Genomic DNA, 18741 nt, shown 5'->3' on the forward strand with positions numbered 1-18741 from the left:
TTAGTCAAAAATCTCATCTCTTGGAGTGCAAAGAAGCAGACAGTTGTGGCAAGATCCAATACTGAGGTTGAATATAGAGTTTTAGCAGACTTGGTAGCTGAATTAATATGGCTCAAAAACTTGATGGTTGAACTAAAAGTAGATCCCCGAGCTCCTCCCCTGATGTATTGTGACAATCTCAGTGCAGTCCTGCTAGCTGCAAATTCCATCCTGCACTCAAAATCAAAGTATTTTGAGACTGACCTCCACTTTGTCCGAGATTATGTAACAAAGAAAGTAGTAGCTGTTAGTCATATTCCTGGTTCAATGCAAATAGCAAATGTGCTCACAAAAGCACTACCTAGTGCTGCCTTTCTGCAATTTCGATCATTGCTGAATGTAGAAGAGAATGGGCCGAGTAGTGAAGGAGGAAGACAGAAGACAAAATAGTTAGAAAGTGGGAGGTATGCAAAGAACTTAAGTTGCAGCAACAAACACTCAAACCAGGTGGAAGAATCAAAGGAACTTGAAAGCATGGAGCATGATAGAATAGTGATTGAATCTAGCTACTCAAAGGAGTTGGAATTCAGTTAAAACAACTAGAAGTCTGTTAGACAGTTAGAGAAGTCTGCTAAGAGTGCCAGGCTGGCTCTTCAGTTAGTTACAACCTTCTATTTCCATTTCTATTCTGTGTTTATATATATAGCAGAGCACTGCAACATTGTAATTAATCTTGAGCAATAATATTCATATCAGATTTAATCACAAAATTCTCTCTCTACTCTTCTTTCTTTTTTCTTTTTCACTCAGGCATGGTACCTTTCAGATCGATTTGTATATATCAATTTCATGCATTATTTTTTCTTTTATTTCTATAAAAGTATCGATATTTAAGTTTTACTATTGCAATTTTAATATACCTTAATTTGAATTTGCATGAGAAGGTTAAGAGTCTTCAATTAAAGAATTTTTTCTATAAAGTCTCACGTAATCTAAAAAAAATAATTATGATATTTTAAATTAACTTTAGAATAAATTAAACCTGCTTAATTTTTAATATTTTCTAAAAGAGAATGAACAATTTTAACTTTCATTTATTCCTTTGTAAATTTATTAATTAGTGAGCCAAGAAGTAATAGCTCAAATGACATAATCTTCCCATACTCAATTAAGAGGTTGCGGGTTTGAGTCTCCATATCTTCGGTGAAAAAAAAATTATTAATTAGTGATTTTTCAAAGAATAATGTTAAGAAGCCAATTTTTTTCGGCTAGCATTATCTATTTTTTAAAAAAAAATATTTTATTTAATTAAATATTAAATTCTAACTAATAAATTTTTAACTCTAAACTTTAAATTATAAATTTTAAATTTTTTAAAAATAAAAAATTTTTAAAATTAAAAATAATGAATTAATATAACTAACTAAAAATTAATTTTCTATACTTTCTCTTTTTCAAAACATAGTTCACTACTCTAAGAGTTTAAACTTTATGCCATTAATAGAAGAATTTTAATCGCCTCAGAAGTGGGAAAAGAGGGAGGTATAATGGACAATTCACAATTGATTATGAAAACAAATTGCACCGCAGTCTTAGCTCCTGTATTTAAAGTTCTTTTAGCATCAAAATTCAAAACAAGGCCCAAATATAAAAACTCATCATTTTTAGCTTTTTAATCTTTAATTCATCCAAATTATTGGTCGGTACGAAGTCAAAGTAGTATGCATATATTAATACATACACACATTGTTGTCACATACTCCTAATAACTACGTATCCATGTTAATACCAATCAATTATCTCATTTATGCTAGTTAAATTGCCACAATTTTTAGAAGTAGAACTTTAGAAACGTTAAATAAAATTGAAGTGCACCAAAAAGTGGGGTCCAATGCTAACAAAAAAACGTATGTGTCTAAATATGGGAGAAATTAGGGTATATATATTGATATAGGAATACTTGAATCATCCAAGACAAAACTACATATCCTTTCATTGCAATGTCAACAAAAATGTTATTATTGGTTGATTTTGGTATGGTATTTTTGGTACTTATAAATGTTATTATTAGTGTTGAAGCTAGGCCAAGGGCATTCTTTGTGTTTGGAGATTCACTTGTTGATAATGGAAACAACAACTATTTGTTTACAACTGCTCGTGCTGATTCACCTCCTTATGGTATTGATTTTCCAACTCGCACACCAACTGGTCGTTTCTCTAATGGCTACAACATTCCTGATTTCATCAGTTAAGTAATAATATACATGTTAATTAGAGTTTCATTTTTGATAATGTAAAGAATTTTACATGTTTATTTAATTAAATTTATTTATTTAGACTTACACATGGTTATCTTATTTTGAAGAAGTGATTTGATATATTTGATTAATTAAATTATTATCTAACGAAGTAATTTGGATTGGTCGAGCGGTCAGTTCATTCGTCTACTTAAATAAATGTCAAAAGTTCGAATTGCAGCAACTCATTGATCAGTCTTAAATGGAACTCAAATTCACGACGTTTTTTATCCTTCGAGTTGAGGATATCATAGGCAACTAAAAAAAATTATTATCTAACAGTTTTTAATTATTGATGTAATATTATATATATAATTAATTATTTGTGTAAAACTATTTTATACTAACAAGACGTAAAAATTAAATTCATGTTAATTATTATCATTATTATTATTTTCATCATCTTAGTACTCGTGATGTATCTATAACAAGCTTGGTTCAGGTATGAGACTTGGTGCCGAATCTACATTGCCATATTTGAGTCCGGAATTTAAAGGAGAGAAGCTCCTAGTTGGTGCCAATTTTGCTTCAGCTGGAGTTGGAATCCTTAATGATACTGGAGTTCAGTTTGTAAGTTAATTAATTAATTAATTAATTAATTAATTAATTAATGATTACTCATTGCTTACGATTAAAATTAAAGTGCAGATATTCTATTGAATGTGACATTGACACACAACCAACAATATATGTTGAATTGTTGACTTGGCATTGAAGTAATCTAATTGAGTAATAATGCTATACCATAAAAAAATAAACTAAGAATTTTATTTCTTTAATATATAATTTTTTAGTAGATTTGGTTGAAAAACTAATTCAACTTAAATTATTAAAAAATTATTTTTCTTGAGCTACGAAAAAAATATACAGTTTACCTTATTATTTTATATTTAACAAGAATTAAAATATAATTCTTTTTATCATAAAAATTATGGTAAAAAAAAATAGTTTTTCAATAAGCTTAATTTAACATTTGCAGTTGAACATAACAAGAATGTACAGACAGCTAGAGTATTTCGAAGAGTATCAAAGGCGATTAAGTGCACTAATCGGAATTTCAAAGACAAAAAGATTGGTGAAACGTGCATTGATACTCATAACTGTGGGTGGCAATGATTTTGTCAACAACTACTATCTAGTTTCTCCTTCAGCAAGGTCTCGTCAATATAGATTACCACAGTATGTCAAGCTTCTCATCTTTGAGTACCGAAAAATTTTGAAGGTAATTATTCGATTCTCGCATCAAGGTGTTGTTGCTAATAATGTTATGGTTTTCATTTACTACTTAACATATATTAGATATATTGAAAGTACAAAACTACTGAAATATTATTGAATTGTATATATGAATTGCTTGATTATTGGTTCACATTACTTCTGTTTATGTGAAGTTGTAAGTTATTTATTCTATATCAAAATTAAGTTTGATATCTCTCAAAAGCCAAACAAAGGATTAAATGCTATAATTCTTTATGGAAAAAGTTTGAAATAAACCATTTTTTTGGGATAAAATGCAATGGGCTTTTGTCATTTTCTTTGTGTATGTATTTATGAATTTAATTTTGACGTATTGTTAGGGTAAAATTATTTTATACGTGTATTTAATCAACAATGCTATATTAGTAAAAATAATTATTTTTTACATTAATCATGTGAATGATCATCTAAGAAAATGATTGTGATTGTACGAATATATAAAATGTTTTGTATTATCAATACATTAAAATTAAACTCCTGTTCGTATTTATATCTTTCATCGTTGCACTCTCTTGTTTAAAAAGAAAACTTGATTCATTCTCTAATTTATATTTTATATTCATATTAGGCCAAAAAATTTAAAGGTGTTTAATTTGTATTTTTTTAATATATTTTTTAAGTATTTTTTGTTTTTAAAATTTTGTGAAATAGAAAAAATATTATATATAAAAATAGATACAAAATTTTATTGTTGTTAGGGTTTTCTTTTTCTTCTTAATAAAATTCTAAAAATAAAAAATATTACAAATAAAAAATCAGCCACTAAAAATAGTTATATATTATATATTTATATATAAATATATATTTTTAATGTGTATTTTATATTTATACTAGTAACTAATTTTCATGTAGGCCTACTATGATTAAAGAAAAAAAAAATACAACTTAATTGTACGAGTACTATAGTCTTATATTTAGAGCAACAAATTTAATTCGTCTAGAGAATTTTAAAATTCCTTTTCCTATTATTATTATTATTAGTTCCCCTTACCTGTCTAGAGCAATGAAAATTTGTTGATGAAAAAATGAACAAATTTGATGAATTATATTATTGCAGAAAGTATATGATATGGGAGGAAGGAGAGTAATTGTGACAGGGACGGGTCCACTGGGTTGTGCTCCGGCTGAAATGGCAATGAGAAGCAGAGATGGTGAATGCTCACGTGAGCTCCAAAGAGCTGCTTCACTCTACAACCCTCAACTTCAACGCATGCTTACAAACCTCAATAACAGACTTCGCAAACACGTTTTCATCGCTGCTAACACTGCACTAATGCACAATGACTTCATCAGTAATCCAACTTCATTTGGTAATTATCTAAGGAGATGTTCCATAAAAGTCTTTTGTAGAGACGTTTACTTGTCGTATTATTATTGGACGTATTAATGAACCGGTTATTTTTAAATTTCTTAACAAATTAAAATAAAATTGATTTTTTTATAACTATAATAATAAATCCACTTTTTTTTAGGGATCTCATTGTATTTTTAAATTTTTAGGGTGCAAAAAAAAAAAGTTAGAGATATATTTGTCTTTTTATCAAAAAAATTAACGATATTCGATTTAGATTGTGTAATTCGATCGCATCAAATCAGGTCTAATAATTATAACGCAGACAATTAGGTTTATTATTGTTGGTATAATAAATCAATTTTGTTCTGATTTATTAAAAAATAAATTATTAACCGATTTAATAAAGATGTCCAATAATAACATGACACATATAAACATCTTAAAAAAAACATTTTTAGTATCTTTATTAAAGTGGTCTCCATTATCTAAACTATTCTAGAAATTAACTTGACTTGTTCTTATTATATACTTTCTTGTATGATTAATTATTACATTATTTTTAATACAATTACTAAATAATATGAAAGTTTTAAATATTTCATAATGTTAACTTTTTTCTTACTTTTACAAGGACTTATTTTTCTTTCATTAGTGTAAAAAAATGGGAATTTCAAACATAAAAAGCATTATTAAGTTGATTTAAATTTAAAAAAATGGTATAATTCATAGAATTTATTATTAATTTAGGATTTTGAATCAAAATATATTATTTAATTCAATAATTTTTTACAATAATCCAATTCTTTTACTCATTTGATTTTTTCTCTCACACCATAATTTTATTCACGATTACTGTTTCACCTTTATTTTCTGTTGTTGTCGACCATCTCCGCCACTTTCAATCACCCTAAAATTTAAATATTAAATTTTAAATTCCGAATCATAACTAATATAAATTTTAAATTATTCTATATTTTTATTTAAATTATAATTCCTAAATTTTATATTGTAAATTGATTTTAATTTGTTTGACTTTTAAATATCTTTTCTACTAAAGTTTTGAATGTTTCGTTGTTTTAAATTTGGGATATTTATTTTTATTGTCCATTTCTTTTTAATTGTTAGCTGTTTTTTAAAATTAATTGCCTGAATTAATATTCGCTCCTCAGACTTTTCAACCTTTGATTGTATCTTCTCTTATCATTTATTCATTGAAATTAAAGTTTGATGAGAAGCTATTCCAATGAATTGATCAGGATTCACAACATCAAAAGTAGCTTGTTGTGGGCAAGGACCTTACAATGGACTTGGTGTGTGTTCACCAAGCTCCAACTTGTGCCCTGACCGAAGTACGTTTGTATTTTGGGATCCATTTCATCCAACTGAAAGGGCTAATAGAATTATTGTCGAAAGAATCATGTCAGGTTCTACAATATACATGAACCCAATGAACCTCAGCACCATTTTGGAATTAGATTCTACCACGTGATGAGCAACCAATTGAAGATATATATTATTTATTTATTTACATTCAGTTATTTTTATTTATTTGTTTGTAATATTACAAGTTGTTATTATACAATGAAAGGTGGCAAATGGCAATAATGTTACATCCATGACGCCCCCCTTGTCTTATTATCATTATTGTGGCGGTTTTATTTGACTCGTTCTCTTGTTATGTCACTTGTTAATTTGATGTATATGTGGTTGGGGTTGGAAGAGAAATGTCTACTACTTCTAATGATTTTGAATGTTTCAATGTCCACAACGATGGATAGAACCGATAACTACTATTGACCCAACACATTCCGTTCCCTGTCTATTTTGACCACTTTCATTATCTGCGGCTTTAGTAGGAATCAGGAATGCATGTGACATATATATATATATATATATATATATATATATATATATATAGGATGACTATGTTGAAGTGGTTACAGTGATTATATAAATATTATTAAAATTAAAGTTATATTTTCTTTTTAAAAAATGTTATTTAACAATAAAAAATATTATTTTAATTTTAACAACACTTTTTAAAATACTATAATCATTGTAACATAATTATACTAGAATAATTCTATATATATAGAAAGTGAGAGAGGATATGGGCTTTATTTAAAATTAAAAAAATATTCTATAAACACTAAAAATAAACTACTATAATTTGTGTATATTTATATTTTACATATTATTTTATATTTTTTTAACAACGTAATCAACGATTAAAATAATCAAATCAATAATAATATAATATCAAATCTATTATAATAAAATATTTAATTTTCTTATAAACACAAAATATGTATTTCTATACACGTACATTATGTATAATAGCAAATTAATAATTGATTTTTTTTAATTTGTGTACATGTATAGTATGATCGTTAAAATAATTGTATCTATTGTTGCATGAGAACGTGAAATAATAATAATAATAATAATAATAATAATAATAATAATAATAATAATAATAATAATAATATTTGAAAATAATGAGTGACTAAGCGACTTTCAGTTTGTAGGTCTTACATTATTGACTGAAATTACATGGACGACGACCTAGTATTTTTTGTCATATTTTAGAGGGATATTTTGTGTCTTTCAGTTTCACCTTTCATTGACTTACTAGTAACAACGGTCATTGCATTGTACTAGCATCATAATTGGTACTAATGTTTAAAGGTGATTTCATTAAATTATTATACATGCATTTTACAATTAGGGACGGAGCCTCAGAGAGAAAGGAGGACAATGATCTCCCTAAATTTTAATATTTTTTATATATAAATTTTAGTTTAATTTTTTTAAAATTTTTATTTTAATTTTATTTTATTGTAAAAATATTTTTAACTTTGATCTAATATTTTATCAAGTTCCACCCCTATTTACAATGCTGAGAACTTGATTTAGTACGTCTACTTATTTCTTAGGACCACACAGCCCCACAAAATAAATGTCAACTTTGGTAGATAATTAATTAATAATGTAGCTAGCATTGAGAAGGGTTATTGGAACCATGCGTATTGTGGTATTGCCTATATATATTTCAATGATATAAGTGCATGAAAGGCAGAAAAAATATGAGCGAAAGAGCTCAAAGTGGTTAAAGAATCCTTGTCGCAGGAGAGATGACATTGGATAGTATATATGACATATATAACTAGGTAGAAATTCAAATGCAGTTAATTTTATATAAAGTTGATAGTTAAGAATCGTTATATGATAATTTAGTCAAACTTGTTAAATTATTTAATAACGCTCAACTATATTAATTTCACATGAAATTAACTGTACTTGAGTTTTCGTCGTATAACTAATGTCATTCTTCTGCGACAAGGTATCTTACAACCACTTCATAACAATATATGTATTTTAATTTTTGGAGGTGCCACAAGTATCAAAATTGTGTCTTACAGATCATTATTCATCAAAAGCGTACATGGTTAGAAGCTGAGAGCTAAGTATATTTGTCAACTATTTAAATATATTTATTTTTCACCTTATTAAAGGTTTTGCATGAGATAGCATGCATTCCGTATAAAATTTGAGGATTGCGTTAAGGTTAAACGTTATATTACGTATTCTTTGAAATAAAGTGCATGCAATAATTAAAGTATTAAACTCATTTTCCTCTCTCTATTTCTAAAATTTTACAGACTCTGTTTTATTACACTCATTCGCTCAATATTCTTATGCAAACAGATTACAAACCTCTCCTAAGGAAAAGTCAATTTCACATGAATATATAAATAGAGAGAGTCACAATGATTTTTAATAACCAAATCTCATAAGAAAAAATGTTCATGTAACTACTAAAAAGTATATTAATCGATCAATAAGCAGCATTATCCAATCAATATGATAACAAGTTCTTTTTTGCATCAGCATCATGCCAAAAAAAAAGGTTGCAAGATAAAATAAAAAATTCCTAGCGTGTATCCTAATTCCTAGATGAAGTGACCAAGTATAATAATAAGCGACTTTTCCTACTTATAGGTCTTTGTTATATATTGACTGAAAACAAATGTACATAACTAACTTATTAAATCATCAATTCATATAAATCGTCAGAGAACAGTTTTTAATTATTAGTTTCATATAGAGACAATTGGATGCATTTAAATTCCCACCTATTTTGAATAAGAATCCATCAATAACCGAGGAATTCTTAAACCAATGTGTCACTTGAGAATCATTTTGGTACATTCTTATTAACTTAAACCAAGAATCCATCTGTTACAGAAGAATTCCTAAACCAGTGAACCTCTTGAGAGGCCGACATTAGTCTCAAGTAGAATGAGTTTTTAACACATCAATACTCTTTTCGTTTCAAAATAACTGTCGCCTTCACTTTTTGGGTTCATTGAGAATAAACGTCTATTCGTTTTAGTTTCAACTAGTTCGTGTGTGTTATAGAGACAAAAGCAAGTGGCAGGCAACAAATAAAAAAATCTCAATTAGAATTGTAGTACTGGTTGATTCTTGTTATACACATTGTTTTGGCTTAAAATTTTCTGGTGATAACAATGAATTAATTAAAGTTTGAAGCCTTTCTGAACCGGGGCCAGGTCTAAGAGTAGTAGTATTACCAACTACAGAACAGGGATCAGTCCCATTCTCCCTGCTTCCTATGCACCACCCTCCAGGAACAGCCCTTTCAGCACCAACTTTGGACAATAGTTCCTTATCGATTTTGTCCAACAAAACCGAATCGTTTCTGGGGAACTTCCTGGCAAAAGGGGCATTGCTGCCAACTATCTTTTCGTAATCAGCTGGCATGAGGTAGAGAGGGTGTTGCTTAGGAGGATTGTCCCAAGAAATGAAATGTAGGTCACTGTTAACAGTTGAGTTCCTGAACTCTTTGGCATTGCATATGAGAGTGTGGAAGTATCCTTCAGGGGAAGATACGAAATTCGTGTAGTACATGAGGAGGGTCCGAGGTAGGGTGTCCCATCCCCATATCATGTAATCGACAAACGATCTTGACAGCACCATCCACGCGGAACCTGAAAGAAAGAGACAGGGAGGTAATCAAAATATGAATATGCTGTCAAGGTCAGACACAAAGCCTAAAACATTGTTTCAAATTTGAGGGTTGTGTAGTTGGAAAAAAAAAAGTTTATCAAGGCTAAATGCTATGTGTTTTTGAAACAAAGTGCAATTATTTCCGAGTAGAAGACCTAATAAATATATTACAATATCAAAGGTATATATAATCAAGCAGCATGCAATCCACATGCTAAGTTCTTTCCTGCATTATGCTGGCAAGTAAAACATGTTGCAAAATAAACTAAGTGACGGCAAAATCTAAAGCAGCTTTGTGCCTTGTGTATATCCAAAAATAGAAGACCAGAGTAGTTGATCCAGTCCAAATGAGGAAGCCTGGAAAATTTTTTTTAGGTCATCATTCATCAAGATGCCTAAAAAATAAACACTTAAATGATCACAGAATTTAAGATGACTAATTTCTATCATATCACTCCAAACTAGATAGATAAATTCAAATTTGAGACTCTAATCATGGAGCTTGACCCTAGCAGCTTACGAATTGGTCCATCTTTCTAAATCCCCTTCATGGTGAAATAACCAGTAGCTTTCAGGAAGGTGCAATCTTTAATTGCAATAAGGTAAGATGTCAAGGCATGATTTGATGTTCTAATCACTCTCACTTAGATCAAATAATTCAACTAACTGATTAATTTGTTTTAACTTTCAGTGCAAATCAAAGTAGCTAACAGGTCACGATAACCTTCATTCAAAAGATATTAAGGTTCCACAAGCAGTATTACCAGATAGTCAGATACTGTATTTGAAGCAGTTTTTCAAATTCCTTAAGATAGAAAGTAAACTGGGAAAAGCTCATGCTAAAAATCAGAATATACAATGCCCTGTGACTACAAATCTTTCCAAACTAGTCATTAGAAGTGTAAAGTCTTCATAAAATAATAGCTTTGGGTTACTTTCTTAATTTTTCATTTCCATTGAAAAGCAAATTTATTTCAGAAACAATTCAGCTGAGGAGGTATAGCATCTATAAAAGACATAGCAGTTTTAAAAATTACAACTTCACAAACAAAAGTCCCACTCTACTCATAAGAAATTCAAAAGCTGATATGATTAGCGGTATTCAGAATGCAGGTAACATTATAGAACCCAAACTGAATGACAATGCTATCAAAACAAATATTTGAATTGATTCTTAATTAAGCATAATAACTGAAGAGGAATGCTAGGGGGCCAGCAACATTTGGGATTTATAGCCATCAAATAGCCATCAATGAGGCTTTTAATGGTGTGAGATTAATGTGAGATTTCATCCAATGGCTCACTCTTCTTTGATGGTTACATGCTGGCCAGAATTTGATAAAATTGCTGGCCTCCTAGACTTTTCCATAACTGAATTTCATCGTGATGTTAAAAAAGATTGCATTGTTGGCACAAAGAGAGTCCAGATTCCAGACCAAGCTAAAACCTATTCCTTGTCAAAATAACTTTCAAAGAGCTGTCATTTTTATTGAGTTAACAAAATCCTCAAAGTGGCACAGGATTAGCTAACCATAAACATCCTAAGATAAGCTAGAATGAAGAACTCAAAAGAAAGAAACCCAAAAGCAGTACAAAAAGAAGGAATCGATTGGCACCTGTGAAAAGCTTGAATTGTGTTGGCCTACTCCTCTTCTGAGTAATCCAGAAAAGATCTTTTTTCTGTGCCAGGTACAATCCTGGATCGACCATTAGTGGCCTTGCACGATACTGACTACACAACATAATAACACACGCCACAAAATCCAGTTGATAAGGAAAACAAACAAAAGAACAACAGCAAACGACATGGTATAGTTCACTTACTCTTTCCACCCCAGGTCACCAGTATGATCGACGAAACTAACATTGCGAGACAAGGTTGAGAACACGTGAAGGATATCTAGCCAACCAAAACCCACAAACAAATCATCCGTCACCAACTAAAACAAGTATGAAACCACTCGAATACCAACATCAATATCAAGAAATGATTCCTTGTACTCTTTTTTTCTTCTTTGCCACCTATCGAATTCATGAGCCAGACTAGTGAAACAGCTCAATGTCAAAGAAAATGTGAATACAAACAACCCAACTCGATCAATTCCATGTTATAATTTCCAATTATTATCACTTTCACCACAAATTATACAAATTACTGAATACTAAATCCCAAATTGGCCCCCAAACTTATTCTAAATGACCATTTTAGTCCATGGTATTTGTTTATTAGATGTTAGTCCCTAAACTTTCAAATGACACATCAATCCTTAAACTTGCAAAGATGACATTTTAGTCTGCACTCCCAAACCATCAAAACTTATAAGGACAAATATGTTGAACTCATTAAAGGAATCACTAAAACATTCCTAAGTGCTTTGATATATACTCCTACACTTGCATTTGCATCCAGTACATTATTGAACGAATAAATGAATCAGAAAAGTGGCGGGAAAGTAACGAACCATCTTGAGTAACGAGTGGATAATCCGACGCGCTGAGGTTGATGAACCAATCCCAATCGCTCCACTCTCTAAGCGCAATTGCCGCCGCGTGGAGCGTGTTCGCCACCATCGTTGGCCCACGGTACGTGATGAGGTTGGCCTTTGAAATCAACCTCACATTCCCAAACCTCATGAACAGCGCGTGTCCAAACACGTACCTCTTTAACTCCCCGCGCTCCGTTTCGGAAGCCTCGCGGTCAAGGTGGAGAATGTAGCGGTTGCGCGGGTGGTAGAGCGCGAGGAGAGTGCGCGTGAGCGCGTGTGCGTCGCCTTTGGAGCCAGAGATGAGGTATGCGAGACGCGGAGGAACGGAATCGGAGAGCGGTGGAATGGGGAGAGCGTGGAGCTTGGATTCGACGAAGAGGGAGCGCGTGATGGAGACGGTTATTGATGTCGGAAGAAGGTAGGAAGAGAGAATGGGAGAGGTTAGTGTTGTTGCGGCGAAGAGGACGAGGGTGAGAAGGAAGAGAAGCGTGGCAATGCCGAGTCTGAAAACGACGATGCGTCTTCGTTGTTGCCGTGGTGACGGTGGCTGTGCCAGGTGGTGCTTTGGTTTCTTCATTTTCTCTGTTCTTCTGTTTTGCGTTTTCAGAATCTGACACTGTAATAATAATAATAATTGGTAATAATAGTTTGATGCTTGTTTTAAGAGCAATGGACGTGATGGGAATGTTTTGACTTTTGAGTTTGGAAGATTGCGTTATTTGTGTAAGGGTTTAGTTATTTAATTAATACAAGAAAGATCTTCTTATACTTGAATTAAAAAGTTTTGGATTCAAATCTTAAAAATAAGAAAGGATATTTATATTTATAGAAAGGCATACTTTTAAAAATTATAAATATTAAATTCATTTTGATAAACATATCTAGAATAATAATTGACTAGTTTTAAAGCTTTTTTAGCCTTTATTTCTGTAATTATTAAGTGATTAATTTTGATACTGTGATGTGAAACTGAGAGAATATTAAGTTGTTAATATTATCACATAATTATATATATAAGATTTCACAATATTATAACAATGTATGGTTGTATAACTATATAAAATTTCTCCCTTTGGATAAAATTAAATCCAATAATATTTTCTGTAAATTATTTTACATAGAATAATGTACTAAATGTTAATTATGAAGACAAATACCTTTAGACAGTCATTCAATTACCTACATATCTATATATGTATAAGTACATTAGCTGTGACGGATAATTTATTATTTAATGTTAAGGAAATAATTAAATAATATCTAGCTAAAAATATTCTATTAAAAATTTTATATACCTATAAAAAACATGTTATATATTTAAAAAAATTTATTAATATGATTATATATATATATATAAATAATAAAATGATTATTTAAATATTTTTTAAGCTAACAACATTTCAGAATCTTATTTATAAATCAACCAAGCATGCTTTATTTCCTTCTTGCTTTTTTTTTCTCATTTCTCTTTTTCTTTTTTCCTTCTCTCAATACGAATACGAGGATAATATAATAATATTATATATATTTTAATCATTTCTTTTTTATTTAATTCTTTTTAATCCAAATTTAAGAAGTGGGGTGAAAATTGAATTACAAATCAATTCTTTCTAAAATTTAATTCAATTCCATCTCATTAAAATTTTCAAACATACTCTAATTAAGTGCAAATTCTGAATCTAAGCCGCATTCGCAATAGCCATCAAAAGGTTCAAGAGGACCGATCATATAAATGTTAGTATAATCAAGAAATTCATTTGCCTATGACAGCAAATCTCTCTTAAGTCTGTAGACTAAGAAAATCATTAACAAAAATAGAATTTTCTGACCACAGCAATCACCTTAAAAAAATATAAGCATGAGCAAACAATTCAGAATATATGCTTAATTCTGTAGTATTTTTTTCTCATTTTTTTCTCTATTTCACATTCTGCAAAACATTTTTAAGTAGCATTCAGAAAATGCAGGATGAAAAGAGTAAGACATCCACAACTCAAACCACCACATATTAGAGCCTCTAAATGGATAAACAATTCTAATTATTGAGATAAAGATTCACATCAATTGTATTCCCCATTTAAAAAAGCACAATAATTTGTTCTTTGCACACAACCATATCACATAACCATTGCATTACACATTAATTAGGAAAAGATTAACATATAGCAGGCCCAAGTCAACTAAGAATCTAAGATATACTGTACAAAGTCAAAAATTGTCTCAGATTCAGAATCTACAGAGTGATAGTGAATAATGCAAAGTATATAGTTCATTCACAGTCACAGTTAAAAAGAACAACAATTAGGAATACTGAAATTCAACATCGAAAGGAGGTAGATTTCGTTTGAAGTAGAACCTCTAACACTAAAAATCACATAAATTCTCAATCTTTTTTTGAGCTTACGGTGTCAGAAGACAACGCGAAACTGCGGCGCGTTGAATTCAACGGCGGGGAGGGACTCTATTCCTACAGTATTTTCACTACAGTATCGACGACGGTACTCGAAAAACCTAGTAGATTAGCGATAGCGAAGAACAAAAACACAGACCGAACTGAAAGTGTAGTGCGACGTAATAAGGGTAGTAGCTGACATGAGGACATCAAAGAAAAGATTTCTAGCAGAGCCAATTGTGATGATGCTGAGTGTAGGAGAAAACTCTAGCAGAGACTTTCTTCTTCAAAAGAATGGTTAAAAAGAAAGGAAGAATTTTGAAAAACTAAAAATATGAAGGGGTAAATGTTTTAGTTTTAGTTCTTTCAAAAAAAAATGGGTTCTATTCGTAAATATTTTTACTATGGTTAATGATACTCCTGCACAAAAGTAGAAGTAAGCAATTCGATACCGTTATAACATATTTTTTATATTTAAATAGTTAACTTTTTTAACAAAATTAAATAAACGATTAATCTCTCCCACAAATCTATAAACCTTTTATTTTTTCTAACATTTTTAATTTAAATTTAAAAATTAGTATTCATACGAGTACATAAAAAATTTTGGTCAAAATTTTTAAATTTTTATATATACAAACCTTATACTTTGGTCAAAATTTTTTAATTTTTTATGTATTCTTTTAAATATTACTTTTTTTAATTTTTATGTATTCTTTTAAAAGGAGTATTAATTTTTTATCTAATATTTCTAAATTTTTTAATTTTTTATGCATTCTCTTGAGTATTAATTTTTAAATTTAAATTATATATATTTTAAATTTCGTTTATTGCATGGTCATTTATCATATTGAGAATGTCAAAAAAATAAAAAATTTATAAGTTTTTAAAAGTGATTAACTATTTAGGATCATGTAATTTTACAATATTGGAAAATAGAAAATATATAAAAATAAAATAAGAGGAGTAGTTATTAATGACTTAAACTAGGTCTGATAAATTGCAACAATATCAATTTATAATTAATTTTTTTAATTAAATTTATATTATATTTATATTTTACTTGTAAATTTATTTAATTTGATTTAAATAATAATAAACTGTATCGTTTTTTATTTTATAAATCGATCTAAATCATACCATAAATATTATTTTAAGCATAATTTTTTTTAAGTAATACATATATCTCACCATCAGAGTCGAGCTCTTTTTTTAGTCCATCTTTCAGTAAGTTGCTGTCCACTTCTTTCTCTCATTTTGAAGCTATCCATTTCAGTCTTTACACGTTGCAAATGGGGTATAATGATCATTCTAACCCGAGCTACATGACAAACTAATACCTGGCACTTAGTCGTACTTAGGGCTGAAAGTGAGTCAAGCTAGCTCATGAGCCAGCTCGAGTTCGACTCGTTAACAGCTCGATAAGCTAAGCTCGTGAACTGGTGAGCCAAGTTTGAGACTGAAATTGAGCTCATAAATTAAATGAGCCAAACTTGAGCTTGGATAAGCTCAGTTCATTAGCTCGTGAGCTGGCTCGATTATATATATATATTATAACAATCTTAATTATTTAATATTTATATTTATTTTTTACATATAATTTTAATATAGGACATAAATAAAAAATTTATAATTTATTGATAGATAAACAATATATAAAATTGATCTTTTGAAATATTTTTAAAAATATATAAGTTATAATTTATTGATATAAAATTATAGATTATGTATTTATGTTTCTCTTATTTGAGTCAGCTCGTGAGCTCGAGCCAACTCGTGAGCTTTTGGTGAGCCGAGTTTGAGCTTAAGAAATAAGCTCGATTGTTAATGAGTCGAGCCGTGAGCCAAGCTCAATTTTCATGAGCCGAACTTGAATTTGGTCTAGCTCGGCTCAACTCGACTCACTTCCAGCCCTAGTATTCGTACCTGAAGCACTGAAATACCATTTTCATGCTTGCCTCACCTAAAACGTTTCCTATAAAATAACATGTTATATATTTAGAAAAATTTAATAATAATAATAATAATAATAATAATAATAATAATAAAATGATTATTTAAATATTTTTTAAGCTAAGAACATTTCAGAATTTTATTTATAAATCCACCAACCATGCTTTATTTCCTTCTTGTTTTTTTCACTTTCTTAATTTATGAGTAAAGTGTACTCAAATGTTTTTTTATAAGATTTAACATTGTTCTTAACCACTTTTTTAAAATTATATTCAAATATTTTAAAAGTGAATCAATTTAATTCCGTCAAAAACTTATTAACAATGGCGGTACATATATAGTGAATTTAAAATGTAAGTAGAAAACTATGAAATATAAGAAAAATTTCCAAAAGTAAGAAAATATATTATATATATATATATATAGAAAAACAATAAAAGCTCTGAGGTTATTATGATATTTTTCCCACTTTCTATATATTTCAATCATGTTCTTGTATCTATGTAAAATGGCATTCCCTTTTTTACTAAATTAAAGAAAAATTTAGGATTTAAAAAGATATTTAATCTTTTGATAATATTTTTTTAGATAATCAAAGGTAAGATAACACATTAAATCACTTTTAATATATGTAAAACACAAGTAATTAGAAAATAAAATATTAATTCAGCACATCATTATATCTATTTCTCTCTTTTTTTTAAAAGATATTTTTAAATTTAATATACTAAAATAATTTGTTATAGATTTAAATTCTATTTAAAAATATATTATTACTGTTAGTCAATAAATTATTTTATATAATAAATAAAATTTAAATTTTTGATATTTATTTAATAAACTAATTATTAATTCAACTCAAATTGATTAATATCTATTCCTCCTAAATTTCGATCTATACACCTAATAAAATTTTGTTTCCCTTTGTTTATTACTTGCAACGCACCTAATACCCTTTTAGATTTAATTATGGTTTGCCGGAGGTTGCTTGAATCTGAAATATGGCATCATTAATAATGCAAATATATTCACACCATTCAGATTTCGGAACAGATATCATATATAGTATAATTAATAGCTTGTGTGTAATTTCCTAACATACCAAACAGGCAGGTTATTTTTAAATTGGTTGTAAGAGTTAAAGATTTAATTACTAAAAATAAAAATAAAAATTTTATTTAAGAATTATTTTCTTAAAATATTATAGACAAAATTTTATCCGTTAAAATTTAGCAGAATAAAAATAAATTATAATAAAATTTGAACAATTCTAAATAAAATAATATAATTTTAGGTTATAAAATTGACTATTTATTTTATTATTTGTTTCTGAAATTTTACACTAATTAAATGCAGCAAAAAAAAGTTGTAAATTAATCTATAGAAATTGAATTTACCTCACAAAATTAAGTTATTTATCTAAAAAGTTTTTTATATGGTCGACTTCCAGTATTTGTTCAGATTTACCATCGCATTCTATTTATATATATCGCCACTATGCTCCTACTGTCATGAAGCAACAGAAACAATCACTCATTGTTTGATCTATTGCTCTGAAATTAAAGAAGTATAATCTCAGAGTTACCTTCATGACTGTCTTCCCCCTCAGAGTTCTAACGATTTTTGGATATGGTGGACTGCATCAACATAGATACTTAATCTGTTAGTTGAAGAATGCTGACTGGCGTAATCCTCACTTGCTTGCCATTATTTGCTGGAATTGCTGGAAAGTTCGCAATCAGTTAATTTTTGAAGGTATTACTTCAATGTTATCTGTCATTCTAGCAAATTCTGTCAAGTTGTTCTGTAAAATTCAAAGAACTTTCAATTTAGATCATCATCTCCGTGAGGCAAACTCTTAGTGTTTTATTCAATTTGACTTATTATTTTTTTTTTTTTAATTTTTTTTTCATTTTTCGATCATCGTTAGATGAATGCTTTTAATGTATTATTTTAAGAAATCTCCATCTTTTATTATGCTATCCTACTTTTAAACATCTTTATTTTTTTTTTCAATAATTAATAAAATATAATCTACTATTTTTAGGAAAA

The 18741-nt window shown here is 28.9% G+C and overlaps 2 protein-coding genes across 2 annotated transcripts; one reads left to right on the plus strand and one right to left on the minus strand.

Moving 5' to 3' along the window:
• Positions 1-1979: 1979 nt before the first annotated feature.
• Positions 1980-6316, plus strand: LOC107638125 (GDSL esterase/lipase At5g33370-like). Its single transcript, XM_016341297.3, has 5 exons — positions 1980-2226; positions 2719-2846; positions 3256-3498; positions 4591-4843; positions 6084-6316. Exons 1-5 carry the CDS (start codon positions 1980-1982, stop codon positions 6314-6316), a joined length of 1104 nt encoding a protein of 367 aa, XP_016196783.1.
• Positions 6317-9262: 2946 nt separating this feature from the next.
• LOC107635281 (beta-glucuronosyltransferase GlcAT14A) lies at positions 9263-13050 on the minus strand. The gene is made up of 4 exons (XM_016338708.3): positions 12321-13050; positions 11683-11758; positions 11475-11590; positions 9263-9839 (listed from the first exon to the last, which is right to left on the minus strand). Exons 1-4 carry the CDS (start codon positions 12919-12921, stop codon positions 9319-9321), a joined length of 1314 nt encoding a protein of 437 aa, XP_016194194.1. The 5' UTR covers positions 12922-13050; the 3' UTR covers positions 9263-9318.
• Positions 13051-18741: the final 5691 nt, after the last annotated feature.

Source organism: Arachis ipaensis, chromosome B4 (genome assembly GCF_059453495.1).
Source record: "Arachis ipaensis isolate K30076 ecotype BB chromosome B4, ASM5945349v1, whole genome shotgun sequence".
In the NCBI taxonomy this organism is placed as follows: domain Eukaryota; kingdom Viridiplantae; phylum Streptophyta; class Magnoliopsida; order Fabales; family Fabaceae; genus Arachis; species Arachis ipaensis.

Coding starts and splice junctions, on each gene's coding strand:
- LOC107638125 (XM_016341297.3), top strand. CDS start 1,980: ATGTCAACAAAAATGTTATTATTGGTTGATTTTGGTATGGTATTTTTG. Junction 2,227..2,718: donor CAACATTCCTGATTTCATCA/GTTAAGTAATAA, acceptor AGCTTGGTTCAG/GTATGAGACTTGGTGCCGAA. Junction 4,844..6,083: donor CAGTAATCCAACTTCATTTG/GTAATTATCTAA, acceptor TGAATTGATCAG/GATTCACAACATCAAAAGTA.
- LOC107635281 (XM_016338708.3), bottom strand. CDS start 12,921: ATGAAGAAACCAAAGCACCACCTGGCACAGCCACCGTCACCACGGCAA. Junction 11,759..12,320: donor TCCACTCGTTACTCAAGATG/GTTCGTTACTTT, acceptor TTGGTTGGCTAG/ATATCCTTCACGTGTTCTCA. Junction 9,840..11,474: donor ACAATTCAAGCTTTTCACAG/GTGCCAATCGAT, acceptor TCTTTCTTTCAG/GTTCCGCGTGGATGGTGCTG.